Raw genomic sequence first — 19,078 nt, forward strand, 5'->3', positions numbered from 1 at the left:
TGAATTTTGCGGATGATGTGGTCTTATTGGCTTCATCTGGTCATGATCTACAGGTTTCACTGGAACGGTTTAGAGCCTAGTGTCAAGAAGCCAGGATGAGGATCGGTGTCTCCAAATCTGAGGCCATAGTCTTCAGCCCAAAAAGAGTTCAGTGCCTTCTCCAGGTACATACATCCTGCTCCAAGTATCTCAGGATCTTATTCATGAATGAGGGCAAAATGGAGCAGAAGATCAACAGACGGGTTGGTGCAGCATCTGCAGTGAAGCGGGTGCTGTGTCAGTCTGGTGTGGTAAAGAGAGAGTCGAGTCAATAGCGAAGCTCCCAATTTACCAGTCCTATTTATTTTTTTGTTTTTTGAGCTGGGTAAGTTGTTGATGCAATCTTGGTGTAATTTTTATTAGGCACCCACTCCTTGGAAGCTTTACCATTGTTCAATATTTTTCTCCATTTGTGGATAATGGCTCTCGCTGTGGCTTTGCAAAGTCCCAAAGGCTTAGAAATTGTTTTGCAATCCTTTCCAAATTGATATAAGTCTTGACTTTGTTTCTCAGCTCATCTCTTTTTTTGATCATGGCCTCTCTTTGACAACTTGTATTTTAAGTCCAAATAGGTTGTACTTAAGTGATTCATGGATTCCACAGGTCTGAAAATAATCAAGGCTAGTTACAAGTAGTGGAACAAAAAACTGCATGGTCAATTAAATTTAATAATAATTTAACAAAGACAGTAATTATATTTTTACCTGAATTCAAATTTTTTTGGGAAAGCCTTTTTTGTGATTTAATTAAATCCTCATTTAAAAAATTGCTTTTTTCCATTTTTTCAGGTTATCTGTGTCTGATACAGTTTTTATGATAATCTGAAACATTTAAGAACAAAACACAATCAAAGAAGAAATCTGCAAGAGGGAAAATCTTTTCATCACTCTAATGAAAACAGGTTGCAAATATTATTTTTTGTTGTTTCTTGGTGAGATTTATGTGAAGTAGTCAAAGTAACAATAGATCCCTGTGGCAAGAAAAAAAGCCAAGGGCCAGTGATTATAGTAGGTATGCAACATAGACACCAATAGACACCAGGCAGGAATCAAAACATGTATGTTGCTTGCAGCACACTTTTAAATAAAAGAGGAAAGACATAAAGAACAAGCAAAGAACTTGAGGCAATTCAAAGGAAGTATCTTCTCACAGAAAGAAACAATCCATTTGATGAGATCCTTCTTAGATTCGTCATTCTGAACGAACTCCAGGCAACTTTTAAATTAGTAGGAAGCCATTTGAGATGCAGTCTATTAACAAATAAAGTAATAAATGATGTGCTGTATGCCTTGAGTTATACAATCATTGACTCAGAAAGAGATGGAATAATCCAACTTCCTACGCATCTCATGTTGAGTTTTTTTTCTCTCTCCAAACAGTGGCTAAAACATGAAATAAAGTCAGGATTATCAACAAAACTTGTAGTATGTTTTTATTTTATTTTAGAAGCTCTACATTAAGTATGTGCATTAAGTGTATAAAGAACTAAAATCCATCCATCCATTCATTTTCTTACACCCTTGTCCCTAGTGGGGTTAGGAGGGTTGCTGGTGTCTATCTCCAACGAATGTTTCAGGCGAGAGGCGGGGTTCACCCTGGACAAGTCGGCAGTCTGTTGCAGGGCAACACAGACAGAGAGGATAAACAACCAAGCACACACACACACACACGCACGCACGCACACGCACGCACACACACTCACCAAGGAAAAATTTAGAGAGACCAATTAACCTGACAGTCATGGTTTTGGACTGTGGGAGGAAGCCAGAGTACCCAGAGAGAACCCACGCACGCACAGGGAAATATGCAAACTCCATGCAGAAAGACCCTAGGACCATCTTGCTGCAGGGCAACAGTGCTACCTATTGTGGGGCTATTGTACTTTAGCCCCAACAAAAGTACAAAGCTTGTTTCTAGTCTGAATTAAAACTAAGCATTTTTAGTGGTAAAAAAAAATGCAATTAAAAAGTCCTCAAAATCGATTTCTCTGTTCAGCATCTGCAGCAGTAACCCATTTTAATGTTGCTAAATCAAGATGGTATTTAATTTATAAATATGACATGATAGGCCACAAATAAGACTTACTGCCGTTACCAGAAGCTGCCCTGAAATGATAGAACTAATATGTTTCACCCAGAAAACAGCTCTTTTGTAAATTTGCCACATTGTTCATTAAAACAAATGTCTTGCACAGATTATGCACTTTTTGAATGTTTTGAATGTACTGAACAATTTCCTGCTCATTCAGAATAAGACTGAACTTTCAGTCTTATCAGACCCTCTGAGAGAGAAATTTAGAGTAAAACTCCAAAGGATTTTCTTCCCCAAAGAGTTTGACCTTTTTCCAAGTCAGATGGTTGAAAGAAAAGTCATGTTATTTTATGTTAAATATAACTGTTCATAAGCCAGAAGATTAGAAGGTAAAAAAATTACAGTCTTTGAAACATGTGAATAATGATTTGTTTTTCATTGCATAATATTTTTTAACACAACAGTAGCATAAAAAAGACTAAACTATTAGTGCCTAGCTGATTAATTAGCTGCAACTAAGGTGTCAGTGTTAGTTATAAAATGAGTGCATACATTTTAGTCAAATTTTGCCAAAGAATCATTAATCAGTTCACAGATAATATAAAATAAGAAAATGTGCAAAAATGCCTATCATCATCTATCACGCTTGTGATGAGATTCTGACAGTTTTAAGCGACTCCAAAAAAAATTAAAAATTAAAATTAAGACAAAAGAGACCTCACTAAAATTTTGGTTAGACTCAGTTGTAGACACTGTATGAAAAATAACAATTCAACCTTGACCAAGCAACTGTATTAAAAACACCTGTCAGAAATAGGTGTACTGACACCAAATCAAATGTCTGATCTGTAAATTTAAATTGTCTGTTCAGCTCATTAACAGTGCACATCACCAAAAGAAAACCAAACTCAGGATAAAATACTGACTAGTGTTTGGAACTGTATACTACAGTTCCAAACACTGTAGTATACAGTTCCAAACACTAGTCAATTAGAAAATGCAAGTGTCTGATAGAAAAATGGCGTTGAATTTCATTCTACAGGATCAAAGTGAGTTTAGTCAAAACAAAAATACAGTAAAAGCAACAAAAGAATGACTTGAGAGGAAAAATAACATATTGGAATAGCCTTGTTTGAACTAAATTTGACAGATAAAATCCCTGGAAGCCATTCGAAGAGGATTTTGGACATGAGGCATCCTCAGAGTCTAGTGTATCTAGACAACTTTCATATGGGGCAAATCACTGAGTTGAGATGTCGGAGCTGACGGACTCCTACCAAAGAACATGTTGGAATTGAGTCACAAGGAGCTTTGAAAAAAATACTACTGTAAAAGTTGGCTCACATTTTTCCTTCTAACAAATTTTCTTCATTTTCAGTTAAACTACACAGGACAAATGTCACATTATTTGTAGAAAAAGTTCGCCTTTTTTGGCCCTTTTTTATATCACAGTGTTATGATATTTTAAGAGAGGTGAAAAATAGAGAAACACTGTATATGTGACCTGCATGTTGTGGTACTGTAGCATTGGAGTGCCAATTGGAATTCTAAAGAAACTCCTGCTACAGTCAAGGTGATGCCTTTTCCCAGGAGGTTCAGTTATTCCTGTAAGTGCAAGAGCTCATTCAGTACAACTTCCAGCATAGAACTGCAATGTGTTTACTTGGCTGCTCATCTTGCATTCTAAGTTTCTTTGCTATAGAAAATGTAAGGCACATAATAAGAGCAAGAATCAGATTACAGTAGGGATTCTGAAATTGTATATGAAGCCAATATAGATTAATAAGTTCATCTATATACATCATTATGATTTGAATGATTTACAGTTACATGGTGCCAAACTGGACCTGAATCAACCACAAATTCCAAAGATCATCCTGTGCATTAATCCTGTGGTGATTAGAATGTTACACCTGATATCGTCTGACAAACTGTGCCGCCACCATGACCAAACACACACATTGACACACACCCACATTCATTCATCATTTCCTCTCCAGTGGCACTTATTTGAAGAGTTATTTGCCCAATTATGCAAATATCTTCTTTCCCGCTCCAGGAGGCATCACTGTAGCTGCTCTGGCAGATGTGATGTCAATTTAATCACACAGTCAAAGATATGAGCAAGGAGCCGGCTTCGGGGTTAGCGCTGGATAGGCCCCTCTGGAGATACAGTGTGGGCAGAGGATGTGCTGACGGCAAGTCAACAAAAGCGCAATATGTTTGCAACAAAATTTGACTATATAAGATGCTCTCTTTTTTATTTTTTTCGAGTGGGCTTGTATGATTAACGAACTGCCAGTCAGTCACTCTGATAGTTTATTTTTAATTGTTTTGATTTCATTTCAAAGTAAACCCACTCAGTGCAGTAAACTGCTTGTTGCAAATTTATTTTTAAGAACTATTTTATACCAGACGATGCAATGTTACGTTATTGTTTTAATAAAAGTGCGTCTGAGTCACTCAAACCTTGATGTGAATGTGGTAATGTATTAATCTGTATTAAGGTTGTATTTGGGTGTATTACTTTTGCAAAGTAGGGAGAAATGAATGGTAGATTTGGTGTGAAAGTTACAGTAAGACAAAAAGTGATGAAAACCTTTTAATTTAGATGATGATAAGTAAAGCTAACTGAACATATCTTTTTACTTATAAGACCAAAGGACAAGAACAGGCTAGAAATAGTTTGTTTTGTCATTTTATTAGAGTAAATTAATTTGTTTGAGGTGATAGACAAAAAGCATACCGGTAATTGGCTGCACTATTTTGGATGGTGACTACTATCTGTTTTTTTTTTTTTTGTTTGTTTGTTTTTTTGTTTTTTTTTTTCAAATGATGAGATGTGTCATATTTTACTTTTTTAAATATAAATGGGAACATATTTTACCACTTATGTCCATATACAGCAAGCTCTCAAATGTTCCCGTCACAAAAGGAAGAAACAAAGAATCTATTTAGAAATAAAAGACTACTCCAAGTCAAGTCCCCCCCCCTTTGTATGTCACCCCTAAAAGCTGGCTTCAATGGAGTTCAAGGCAAAAAGCAATCAGCTGTTCTCCAGCAAGGTCTTTCTGTATTTAACTAGCGTGCGTGAGCACACATGAGCACACGTACACATACCAAGAGAGTTATGCAACAAGAATCTAGTCTCCATTGCATTTAATCCCCTGTAGCAACTTAATCCCAGGGCTAAGCAAATTCTCCTCCTCAAGCCTCCCTGCTGCTGCTCTGAGAGCACAGAAGAAAGGAAGGAGGAAGAGCTGAAGATAAGATAAGACAAGACAAAACAATGAAATGCTGGAGCTGAAAGGGCAGATTTGACAATGAAGTCAGAGAAACAGAGAGGAAAAAGTGGAAGGAGGATAGAGAAAATGCATGTTCCTGCAAGAAAATGACTCTTCATCTGACAAAGGGTTAAAGGTACAACACACTGACAGAACAGCAGAACCTCATAAGAAAACTAAAGTAGAGAATTGTAACAAAGTCCTGCACTGAATGCACATTTTGAGATTATTTTATCTTATTTGGTGTGAGAAATTAGAGGCAAAAGATTAGACAAATAAATCAAGTAGAGCTGATAATTTGCAACTTTGAAATCACTAAATAAAAAAAAAAAACAGTTGAATCACTCCAAGATAATATTGTGTATTAGTTGGAACCAATTATGGTGCAATGTTAATGTTTCTAGAGAATAACATCGTGGTTTTGTGATGCATTAAAGTGTTGTTTTCACCCAGGCAGCCACAGAAAAATAACAACAATAATAATTGCAATGGATTCTCATCTGTCACATGACTGATCAGATCATTTTGCAGAAGGTGCTGTAATTTTAAAGGCTTCTGAAAGTGGGAGTCTTGCTAAAGAAACTTTTATTTCTCTAGCAAACTCTTGGCAGATTTATTGTTTCAAAAATCACCATTAAGAATGTGTGTACTAAAAACGAAGAATGTACATTTTAAGTAGAAATGCTACCAATTGACGCACAGTACCAGGCTACAGCTTAAAAGACATTTCCATCCAGAATGCCCTGATGCATCATGATAAGAAAAAGATTAAGAACAGTTAAGAATGAAGAAAGAATAATCAGTAAAATAAACAAAGTAGACAGAATTCAGCAACATCGTTGCATACTGCATGCATGTTTTCTACACAACTCTAAACCCACTGCACCACACTTTAGTTTTAAAACATCCTTTTCAATGATAGTGGCTTTGAGTAATATCTAACAAACTTTTGAAAGGATCTAAAAGAGTTAAATCTTCTCACATCTTCTGGTAGGACGTTCCATTGTTTTGTTGATTTTACATAGAAAGCTTGATTGAGCCCCCAAAAAAGTACAGCAGTAAAGTTTTATGAGGATGATATTCTAATCATATTCAGAGGATGAGTATTTTAAAAATATCAGCTTGTGGTGAATTAGTTGGTGCACAGCTGTGCTGTTCAACAGCGATGCTGCATGATCAGGTCCTACCTGACATTGTCATGACGCTGGATGTAGATTTTGTGAAAGATCCTTTCAGGGGGCTTCAGGAAATCCTCTTTCATCTCCATAGCTACGTTCCTGGGCAACAGACTCATTAGCAGGCGCTCCTGAGTGCATGTGTTTGTTTAAAAAAAGAAAATAAACGGTGGGGGGGAGAATATGAAGCACTTTTCATATATATAGTGCAATGCAGAAACATTATTACTACGAATAAATGTGTTCCCAGGAATAAGAACAGGTCTTGATAGAAATCACAGAAATATATGATGTACATCTTGATGTGAGCCCAGGTTTTACTCAGAGCACAGATGCATTTACCTGTTTCTCGTTCTCGTCGTCCATTCGGAGCCGTTCTTCAATGCAGTTGCGGGCCTGAAGGAAGGCTTTTCTCTGGGCTCGCTCAGTCAGGATGCGAACAAACAGCCCTGACAGGTTGACACTAGTGAACAGCACCGTGTTTGCAACTAGCTGTGAATAAAGGAAATATATATATATTGGTAAATAATTGCTGAAACGGAGTAGGGCAAGATGAAAACAGATAAAATAAATATCCGCTTGTTTTGTTTGTGCTAACATAGATGGTATTAATCTCAAAGGGACATTAAAGGTTGTAACTCATACTCATACTTTAAAACCCTGAAACATTGAGTGCCAGTTGAATGTGCAGCCAACGCTTGTAAGCAAGAGTGGCACAAACAGCAGGGGCACCGTATAGGGCAAGCTGCAATATGTAACTTTTATAAAAATATTTTTACATATCTGTTCAAATTGTCATTATGTTGTGACATGAGAGATAATCTGTGAAAATTTTATTTCATCTGCTTTCTCCCAGTGCTATCTAGAAACAACTAATCAGTGGCAGTTTTAGTGCTGTCAATCACAATCTCATGTGGCAGCTCATCCTCCTCTCCCTCACTCTGTGCTATGCTGTGGCTAGCGCAGCCTGTTGTAAATGCTCAGTCTAGTTAGCATAGCTACCAATGACAGCAGATAAACATCTTTCCTGTAAAGATAAGTTGTTTTCCCACTATTAGCGCATTAGCAGTGAGTGACTGAGGCTGAATGACAGCACTAAGACTGTCCTCTGTTTTGTTCGGAGCGTTGCACTATAGCTAGCAATAGTACCTCAGGGAGCAGGTGGAGGAGATTGATTGTTTTCATAGATTATCTGTCTCATAACAAACTAATACAACGTGGTGGCAGCTCTTAACAAATATGGAGAAAACTTTTCTTTTTAATTAAAGTTATATTCTGCAGCTTTAATAAAATGCAACTACATAGCATTTTTTGAGAAGTCTGGATTGCTTCGTGTATATTTTGCACATTGCCTATGATTGTTGCTGGTGGGGAGAGACATTTCAGTAAGCTAAAACTAATAGAAAAAAGTTGAGCAACCTACTTGCACACTGTATGTGGACTGTTGGATGTTAAATTCATGAGCAGTAAATATTGTCTAGTATCAGTATTGAGCCAAAGAAAGCAAGGTCATTGCAAGACTTTAAAATTGTGATGCTTTTGATGAGTCAGATAGACTCAAAAAATTGTAACAGCAGCTGCGTGGGGGGGCCAAATTAAATTTTTTGTCATGGGGCCCAAGATTCCTGGCAGCGCCCCTGCAAACAACTAATAGTTTTTTGCTGATCATTTCTTCTTTTAAAACAAGTAACACCACTTTCATTTTCTAATTTAAATATACAGAAGAAGACCCCATGCTACCATAAGGTCAAAAATAGATGTAGCCTAGTTCTTCATTTTATGTATTTGTGGAATTTAATCACTGGTGACCCCTTGCTCTGATCATCCATCACCACAGAGGCTGCAGCTGTGTGACTCCTTTTAACCTTGTCCAGGACACAACTTCTTTTACCTGAATAGGGCTAGCTGATGCTGACTTTATGAACAAAATACACACCTCCAAAGTGTGCACAGCACACTTTCACTGTTGACAGTAATTAAGTGCCCAGGGAAATAAATAAAATAATTTATGCATGTATTATTTTTTCTTCCCTGTTGTGTTCTTCCTATTTGTCGTGTTAATTTGGCTACAAGTGACATTCTTGCAGCAGTTAGCTACTGACTTCTCCTTTCAACTTAATAAATAAAAAAGCAATAAACTGCTATATACTAGGTTGACTTAATCTGAATTATGTCATTTGTTGTGTTTTTCAGAGGTAGAACATATCAGCAACGATAAAATAATAATAATAATAATAATAATTGCCTATGTAAGAAGAAAAAAACATTAACAAAGCTCAATTAGCAAAAGTTAGAAAAATCTATTTGTTCCTATGAACATGTATAAAATTTATGTTTTTGTTTTTAACAAGCTGCTTGAAATTAAGGTTATGAAAAGTGTTGCATTTTCTAATTGTAATAAAATCAAGGACAAAGACTTGATTTGTCAAGACCTCCCTGTTTAAAATATAAAATTAATATGCTAATATGTATATGTGTTTACATTGATCTAAGTTAGACTTCGAGACCTAAAGATGAGCAAAAGGAAGCTAGTTCAATCTCATACAAATTTCAGTAATACGACACGAACTGAGATGCAAACTGAGCTGTGCTGATAGAAAGAAGCATAGGCTGAATAACTGAGACCTATAGTGGGTGGTTGGTCCAAACCTGGGACGTGCAGGGTCATGCTACACAGCTCATCTCTGAGCTTAATGGATTAGCTATCTGTGGTTGCTTTGCTATCACTGTCCTTCACTGTGCTACACAGGTATCTCTTAGGTACCGCACAGAAAAAAAACAATTTCCTCTTCAAGTATGCACTCATGGCGGATGATGTGAAGAGCTGATTGGATCTCAGTTCTTAGCTGCTGTAAGAACAGTAAAATACTTATGTCATAAGTGACATGAAGGCTTAAATGTTCCAATATGCCTGAAAGGTTGTAACTGGTGTGATGGATTTTCCTCCAAGGTACCAAATGACAGTCAGACATGAAAGTAAACAGAAATACCAAGATGCACAGGGTATGACTGAGATGACTTTGTCCTATTTTCTACAACTAATACATGTGGTCCAAGTGGTTCATGGCTGTGGCTCTGTAAGTTGGCCTACTTTTGGTTTTGGAAGGGTGTCACTTAGTTCTAAATTAAAATCCAAGTCCCTTTGGAACAGAAAGCTATACCTAGGGGAACTGTCAGTGGTTTACATGCTGGTTTAGTTGTGACGTAAAGCACACCTGTCGGCTTTTGTTTTCTTTCACTTATTTATATGCGTAAATGGAAAAAAAAAAACGTGAAAAGTCCACCAGTAGATGAAGAATGTATCAAAAATCCATAAAAAGCCTATGTATTATACTCAACCAAAGCAAGAACCCATAGATATGAGCTTTAAGATTTTTTAATTCCTCATATTCCTGAGCAGAACTTATTTTATTCATGGGCAGATTCCACTGCAACCACCAAGCCCCAGTCTCCTCTGTTTTCTAGCCTGCACTTAAAACTTGGAAAAGTGTTTGAGAATCTCAAAGCTCTCTCAAATGTTATATTAGAAAACATTTTAATTTTTAATTAAATAGAAGGTATATACTTACAAAATGCCACTTCTTATTTCAACCTATCACATTTATACATTAGAGTATTTTTGGTCAAGTGTTTGAGTTAATTTTGTTTTTTTTGTTTTTTTTAAACTCCAAAATCATGACAAAATAAAAAATCTTCTTATCAAAATAGCCTTTTAGACTCGTATAATTCATTTGGGTTTTTTTGAGCTAAATCTACTACATCAATGTTCACCCTCTTTATTCTGAGTTCAAGTTATTACCTTCAGGTTCACAGTACTTATTCCCTTTGACGAGACATAATTGATTCAGGTGGTTATTTGGTCCATGTCTGCTGAACTCACATATGGGTTGAGGTTATACCTTGAAGGTATAACATGGATCAGGGCTTAATGTATTACTTTCATTTATGACAGGATATTCTGAAGTGTCAAGAACAATGTAAGAACAAGAACAATTACACAAATTAAACAAGAAGTTAATGGATTACCCTTATTGTTTACTTTGGGGAATGCTTTCGCAGTACTTTCGACATACACTGATGCAGATAAAATATTTTTAATCTCTTGACATAAAAGGACTATGTCAGATATTTATTCTGCAAGATAAAGTTCATAACTTCTCAAAACTTTACGCATATACTGTAAGATATCTAAACCATGTCACTATGGCAAGTTAAACTAAGATAAAACCAGGAATAAGCCTGAGAAGAGTAGTGTTTCAACTCCATGGACAGCCATGTACTTTAAAGTAAAATATATATATATATTATTATTGATTATTATGATAAACCAATAACTATTTATGTGCATTTTATTTTGTGTTGACTAGTATTTGTGTTTTGCAGGAATACATGGGATTTTGATGTAAGCATGTTATTTCTTAGTTAATTGTGCTTTTTATCATAATGTGTATGTCTATTTGATAATCAGTTGTTCTGACAATAGATGATATGTTGAATTGAACTGATTACAGGTAATGTTTTATTTGTGGCCTGTTTTGGTTAAACAAAGCCCATCAGGCCTCCCGACGGGGAGCTGTCCTCGGTGCTGAACTGACATCCAATCTGTGCCTGCGGCCGGGATTGGGTATAACTAACTAACTAACTACTGTGGGTACTGGTGTTGGTATGAAGCATACTAATAGCATACTTCAAACAATCATTGCAATAAAAAAATAAAATAAAAAAATAATAAAATAAAAAATAAAAACAGTACACACACATCGAAATGTGAGTGAACGTATACTCACCGTTCTCCACAGTTTTTGAGTTTTCACCGTGACAGAAGTGGCAGTCACAATCAGATGCGAGATGGAGACCATTACTCCAAACACAACAGCCAGGAGCGTCCTCACAGGCAGGAGCGTGTAGGCGACGAAGGTGACCAGGATGAGCTGCCACACGCCCTGCTCCGGGGACGTCGGGGGCTCCAGTCCCATGGCGCCCAGGGAGAAGGGGCAACAGAGGAAGGAAAAAGTGAAGCTGAAGAGAAGTGTCAGGTTAACGATCTGCTGGAGCTGAGTCACTTGTAGGTACTTGACGTTAGTTACAATGAAGAGGGAGAGGAAGATGACACAGTGGACCGGATGGGACCCCTTGGAGATGGTGAAGGTCGGACCGGACAGCAGCTCCACTAAAGCCAGCGTCGCGGACGTGAAGATGAGGACAGCCAGTGCTTTGAGCGTGGATGTCTGCTCCAGTTTCAGGTTGTAGTTTTGGAAGAGAGACTCCAGTTCCTTGCAGTCGAACTCATCCTCGCAAGCGATGGTGGTCAGGGGGACACCCGGTGGACAGTGACTTCTCTTCCGCCTGGTTTTGACTTTCTGAAACGGTATTTCCTCCATGTTAGTGCCATTCATAAACTGAATACCTGCACAAGGCTCAGTTCGAACCGCAGATCCCACCCCGAGCCGCCAACGGTGGAAAAAAGGAATCCGCGCTTAGCAAGCTTTAGGGAAAGCAGAGCGTCCCAGATCGCTGGGACTGGACGGACGCGCTCTGTGTACTATCCACAGGTTGGACTGTGTTGCCCTAAAGGTTTACCGAGAAAGGAAATCTTCATTCCCGTTATACAGTCTCTTAAGTCGACCAGCAAAACGGATGTTTCAGCTTTCACTTGAGCGCCACATGAGGAACAACACACACGACGTCTAGTTCTGGATGGTTACAGCTTCTTCTTCTTTTTTTTTGCGGGGCTCTGATAGGATCACGCCTGCGCATTATGAGCTGAATACAAGACACGTTTGAGATACTCAGCGCACAGAGTCAAGACGGATTGACTGGAGACAGACAGTCAAACAAAATGAGCAGCGCATCATCATCATCGTCGTCGTCGTCTTTCATAACGAAAGTGTCCTTTTCTCCATTTCACCTGCTCATCACGTGTTTCCATCAAAACAAACCCTGACAATCTAATCTTTGCTAAATCTATGAGTGCTCGTCCTACCTTGTGAATCAGCATACAAGAAAGTGATCAATGTATTTGCTTGGTACTGGCACTACATTAGAAATCCCATCCCATTCACTGCAGGACCCTCCACACATGCAACGTTTTTGGCATTCCGAGGGAGGTGTCTCATTCATTACCAGCAGATTAGTCATCCGTCACTGGCTGCCATCGCCACGACCCGTCAGTGCCACAGAGAGGGTGGAAGTAAGTGACAGATGGACGGCCAGTGCCAAAGTCCAGCACTCGACCATGCTACGGCGACTCCCGCACGCCTTCTGTCCCTCTCCCTGTCATCCATCCGACAGCTCTCCCTGTCTGTGTGTCTCTTTGGCTCAGCTGTTTGTGTCCCAGCTTTCGCTGATCCAGCACAGAAATTGAGTGAGTTTATAGAGTGTGGCAGATAAACAAAGGAGCGAGGGGGGAATGGATGGGATGAAAAATAGAATCAAGGAGGTTTAGTTTAGGGCTGCCTGCCGAATTGAGAAACAAAAAAGGAAGCTGTTTTATTTAAAGAAAAAAAAAAGGAAAAAAAAAGTGGTATACAGACAGAATTCAAAGCAAGACATTTGTGACATTTTTGTGATTATATTTAGTGTAATTTATTGTTTTGAAAGTGGTAAAATTGAATCATTGTTATTATTGTTTTTGTTATGTTGTTGTGAAGTTGTCAGGCTTGGAAAATTTATGCTTTGTTTTGTTTCATTCTTGCATAATTCTTTTGAGAATGAGAGAGAGAGAAACAAAGAGAGAGAGAGAGAGAGAGAGAGAGAGAGAGAGAGAGAGAGTTAGTAAATGTCTTACTCTTAACAGAGTAAGACATTTTTAGGTATGGTGATTTTTTTCATCAAGTTTAGTGTTTTTCACCTCATTTATTCGCATTTATAAGTCAAAGTTTTCTGATAAACATAAATCGTTGCTATTAGTTGCAAAGTTTGAACATTATGTACATTAAAAGTGTAGCAGTATAAAGATAAACAACAACATAGACTAGTTCAAATGAAAAAAGGGAAAATTGAATATTTAATCAAAGAGCAATAATCATGAGAACAAACAGATCATCAGTTTGCTTTCTGTCACATCAAACAAATTTGATTCAAATCTTCTGTTTCAACCTTTTCTCCTGTCTGCCTTCCCTGTCTGTCTTCTCAGCATTTCCTCCTCTGAGAGTGAGAGAGACACTGAGATGTGGGACACAGGATGTAGGACACCTTGCCTTCACACTGATATTCTGTCTTATCTACAAAGATGTCCCTCCACTGGACTTAATAAGCTGACACATAAACATGACAATCATGCTATTGTATGTCACCTGTCAGCAGGGGCTTCTCACCAAGGTGATATGCAAATGAAATAACACGCTCTTATAATTTGTAGTCTGTCAACCAGGCTGTAATTAATCTGTTACTGATTTTCTGTCACTGCCAATAACCATAATTCAACATTTTGAGACTTGCGACTCCAAAATGAATCCCAATGACAAAGCTGCTGTATATTAATTTTTTTTTATATCACCTTCAATAGCATTCCAACCAATGTTCTGAAATAATTAATTTTTAGGTCACTATTTTGCACTTATTTTGTTGTTTGATTGAGTGCCGTATTGCTGGGGAGCCTCTTGGTCTGATTTTGGCTAAGCAGGAATAGAGCATCGTTCTGTGTGTACCTGTTATTCTTTACACTTTTGGTGACTTCAGGTGTAAGTGGACGATCACACTCTGTCAGGCCTCATCTTCTGAGAACAAAGAGAGGTCTTATGGGAGTTCACAGCACAAAGCTGCACTCCAAGGGCACCAGACAAAGGGGGCAGGAATCCAGCTTCCTGCCGTATGCTTTGCTTCTAAAACATTATTCTCTTCTTTTCCGCCTTCATTTCTAATTGTGTCTTTGACTTTTTCAATACAAAAAAAAAAATAAATGAAAGCAAAAGATAGAAACTATCTACACATCTAATATGAAGTGAAAATATAAGCATGTGTCTCAGATCTTTTTCCATCACAATATGTCTAAATATTAGCCTCAGCTCATGAAAAATTATTTTCTTTGACATGAGATGTATATTTTCATGGAGCTCCTCCACAGTGCCTTACAAAGCTGTTTGTAACCTAACTTCTCATGTTGCAACCACAAAAGATATTGTGATTTAATGGGAGGTTATGAAATATTTCAATATAAAGTATTACAGTAAAAACGGAAGGATAAATGGTTTTCAATATTTTTTTACAAGTTAAAACCAAAATGTTTTAACTTAAAAGTTTACAAGTTATTATTATTAAAAGTTTTTCACAAACCATCTACAGGTCACAGCAAATATATAGAAAATCTTAATCTTACGACTTATAGGCTTCTTTCTTTTCCAATTTGAATGTCAAATAAAGGAAACGAGCCACAAAAAAAAAAAAAAAAAACTATATGCAATATGAAGATACAGAAGACTCGAGTGAAGCCAGTAGAGACATGCCACAAAATACAGTTACAGTAAAAAAAAAACTCTTCTACAAAGTGTTGGCTCTGGGGCACTGAATACAAATGCAAGCCAAACCTTCCTGATTGTTTGCAAAAAATAAAAATAAAACATTTTAAAAATGATGCATCCTTTTTCTTCCACTTTTTATCCAAGGGGTCAAAATCATTTTTGACTTTTGTTGATAAATATGTCAAGAACAAAATGTATTTTCGATCTAAATATGTATTTTCAATCTAAATGGGGGTTGCCTTCTTCTATAGTAAAAGTAGAAAGACGGGCCACAAATTACCCTGTGAATATAAGTGTCTATTACCATGGAACAGGGATGTTCAGCATCTAGAAACAGTTCACACATAAATTACTTCTCCACAGGGACAAAAAAAAAGGATGAAAAGAAAATGTGGAGTACATATCAGTGAGAATATTTAGACGTGTTACCCCCCATCTAAATAGTAGTTTGCACTTGCTGTCATCAGAAGATTGTTTGTAATGATAGCTGAGAAACCAGCAATCCCCAGCAGTACACAGACACAGGACATCTGCACACTGGCTGTTTCATCTGCTGGCTCAACAGCAGCAAATGAAACAGCCAAGACATACCCAGGAGGGACTAGCAACACAAGCTGTAAATTAGCTAATGTCAGCTATAATTACAATGTGCTAAGCCAAAATGAAGTAAAGTTTGTTTTCCCTGCGGTGTCACTTTAGAGTGTTGACTGCAGAGAAATAGCAACAATGAAGAAAAGCCAACATAGCGTGTAGCATGTATGTTTTTTATACATTTGCATTACGACCTAATGGTAAATCAATTTCTCTTTTATCATTTATGTGGGAAGTACAATGAAAATTAACAGTCTGAGCAGTTTTCACTAAAATCTGAAAGTATTGACCCAATTGGCCTTGAGCAGAAATCTGCTGAAGACCGTTAGTCATGACTGACAAAATCCACTCATAATTACCAAATCAAAACTTGACTCAATTCTGAAAGTATGGAACAATATTCTTCATTTAGCACATCAAGTCATTTGAGTTCTCTGCAGAACATGCTAGTGGTCACAACAGATCAATAAGTTGTATTACCCCTGAAGAAGCATGCAATGTAACCTGTCGACAGGCTTCTTTGTGTAACATTATGGTGGCTATCCAAATAATGTAAAGCAATCAAACACAATTCAGTTGAAAAAAAAATGCATCCACTGAGATGAATTCCCTAATCTCATTTTAACTAGTAATAATATAATTACATTAAATGACAGGCAAATTGTCACTGTTTTTCTTTAAATCTCGACTATTATCCAACTATTTCCTGTGAAAATCATACAGTGTGTTACATTTCGATTCTGATTCTGGCAGAAAACAAAGCTTAGAGAAATATATACAGTTAAAGTCTTTCTTTGTAACACGTTTGAAATTCAATTTGAACCAGATGTCAGCAGCAACCCTAGTAATCCACACGTACAAAAGAATTAAAGAAAAAAATAATCCACATGAGAGAGGTTTCATAGGAATTATGGGTAAAAAAAATAATAATAAAAAATGGGGAAAAGAATGTGCCAGCACAGGGAATATGCACTGCATATACTTACAGAAATTTATTGAATATCAAGTGGGAAATCCTTCTATGGTATATACAGTGTCAATTAGATAATCAGCTTTTTACATTTCTTTATTTATTTTTTTTTACAAAAAAATAAATAAAAATCAACAAAAATTGGCTTTTTTCAAACAAAATGACCCCAAAAAGTGAAAACTGATTTCTACAAATTAAAGACAATAACTACACACACATTATATATATATCTATATATATATATACATACATATATATACATACATATAGATATATATATATAGGAGGCAGAGTGCTGCAGGGTGTTGATTGAATTCCTCAGAAGTGCAGGCTGACGAGCCACAGCTTGTATTCAGCAAACTGTCAAGTGAGAAAGCATCACCATACCTAGATGATTATACACCAGGGTTGTTAACGAAGAGGTAGGATTTCTGATCACACACATTTCTGGAAAGAGGATTTTTTTTAAATATATTTCAGAGTTTTTGATATAACTTGAGTGTATATGTAAGTATGTAGTGTAATATAGCAGATGACAACATTAGATGCCTAAACAAAAAGAAGTAGGAAACTTGTTTATGATTGCAAGGAGTACCTGCACTTGTTGCACACGGTTCTGTTTGTAAGCTTTGAGTAGATCAATAGCCATCAGGCACATGAGATTCAAGTACAACACCCACTTTTCAGAAATCCTCTTAAAGCTTTAGATAATTCAGATAATCTGAGTGTGTACGTGCATTTGCGCATGTGTCTTTGTGTCCAGTTTAAGTGTCCTCCATTGTACGTAAGGTTGTCTTTCGAAGGATCACGTGCCACACTGAATCCAAGCAGCTACAGTTTGCTGCATGCAATGCATGGCAAGGAAATACACAGAGAGACTGACCAAAAGACTAAGACAATGGCCGATGCAGAATATAACAAAGTGAAAGTGTTTGAGAATTGAATTTGTTTTGTGATGCTTTTTAATTTAATAAAAATGACAATAATAATATTGTCATTAAGGTTTTCCCATAGTAGTTCATGTGTTTGTTTAGTTTTTAGTTATTCTTGGGTACTGTTCTTTGGGCAATTACATTTCTGACTCTTAGATTATATCAAGTCTTTTCACCTATGGTTTGTAGTGTTTAGTAGCTTCTTTCGTGTTATTATTCATCTCTCTTCTGACTGTCGGTTCCACCGCTGTTAATAATCATCCAATTACCACACTTGAATTTTATGTCTATTTCCACTCACCCCTAAGCATTTAACCTCTCCCGTTTTATTTTATTTTATTGGTTCATCTATTCTCCACTGCTCGCCTTTGCTTGACTCTGCTTTAAATTTGTTGTGGTTTGTTTCTGAAGGTATTTAGTTTAGCTGTGTTCAGCTCATGCCATTTTGGATTTGTGGACCTTCAAGTGTTGCTTTTGTTAGCTATTATAGAGCTGTTAAAAGACTTAAAATGACCAAATGAATTTTAAGTGTGGCAATATTAAAATACCTCATAATCAACAGAAGAGTGCAATAATGAATTATTACAAAATTACTTTCTTTTTCAATGGTTATGGAAAAGAAGACCATAACACGATCCAGCTAAGACAGGAACTACTAGCCATTTGAAAGGACTGCCTGTTGAATAAAATACATCCTGCATTGCTAACATGGCAGAGTAAACCGTGTCTTTCTAAACAGATGTGGACATGTGCTGTGTAACAGGATGGCTTCAGTATGGAACTGTGTAAAAGTGATAGGTCATGCTCAAGAGCATGACCTATCACTAGTGTTAATGTTTTGTGGTGAATTAGTAAGAGCAAACTCCTATAAAATAATAGCTGGGCTCAGCATAAATGAGAATACATTCATATATGTTCATATACATTCATATACTGCTTACAGGAGAACTCCGTTTTCCTTAGTAGCATGAGGGCAGAATTACACCTCTCTAGATCAGAAACAACCAATCAGAGCCAGGAGGATGGTCTTAGCATCATCAATCATGCTCATGTAAGCGCTGCTCAAGATTGCTGATTTACTGCAACGGTCATCAGTGGCCATCCGAAGTAGTCTGCACATTCATGAGAGGCTCTGCTGTGAGGAGTTGTAATAGCAAGGGGGTGGGTGTGAGCAGCACATACACAAGCATGATTGACAGTGCTAAAATTGTCAATCATGTCTGATTGGTTCTGATTGGTTGTTTCTTACCAGGAATTTTGCATTTCTGTCCTGTATTTAACATAAGTTTGAAATTAATATTGCAGAGATGCGTGTCAATAAAATGTATTTAAATAAAAATAAATATCTGTTAAGCTGCCACCAATGACAAATCTATTACCCTAAACAATTTAGGTCTCAAAAACTGTTTTCCACTTCATATCCACGAGGAGAAAGACAAAGAAGGTGGAAGTTGAGTTCTCAGGTCAAAGCTGCTCCAAAAGTGACAGCTGAGATTTTCACTAAGTGCCTCTCTGTTTTTTTTTGTTTTTTTTCTCCATAGTGACAAATAGAAGGTGGCCTTACTTCTGCCTCCAGGAAGGCACCAGTGATAGAAAA

General features: G+C 37.1%; 1 protein-coding gene across 2 annotated transcripts in view; it reads right to left on the reverse strand.

Annotated features, from left to right (window-relative positions):
• LOC122841230 (adenylate cyclase type 1-like) overlaps positions 1-13,088 on the reverse strand; it is a 39,680-nt gene extending 26,592 nt beyond the window's left edge. Inside the window, exons 1-3 of one of the 2 annotated variants that reach the window (XM_044134364.1) lie at positions 11,317-13,088; positions 6,872-7,021; positions 6,542-6,660 (exon numbers count right to left, since the gene is read on the reverse strand). In XM_044134364.1, coding sequence (XP_043990299.1) covers positions 6,542-6,660; positions 6,872-7,021; positions 11,317-11,925 — 878 coding nt within the window. In that variant the 5' untranslated portion in view covers positions 11,926-13,088. The remainder of the gene's footprint in view (positions 1-6,541; positions 6,661-6,871; positions 7,022-11,316) is intronic. The other variant, XM_044134365.1, reaches the window with a different exon arrangement.
• Positions 13,089-19,078: the final 5,990 nt, after the last annotated feature.

This window comes from Gambusia affinis, linkage group LG12 (genome assembly GCF_019740435.1).
Source record: "Gambusia affinis linkage group LG12, SWU_Gaff_1.0, whole genome shotgun sequence".
NCBI classification, from domain to species: domain Eukaryota; kingdom Metazoa; phylum Chordata; class Actinopteri; order Cyprinodontiformes; family Poeciliidae; genus Gambusia; species Gambusia affinis.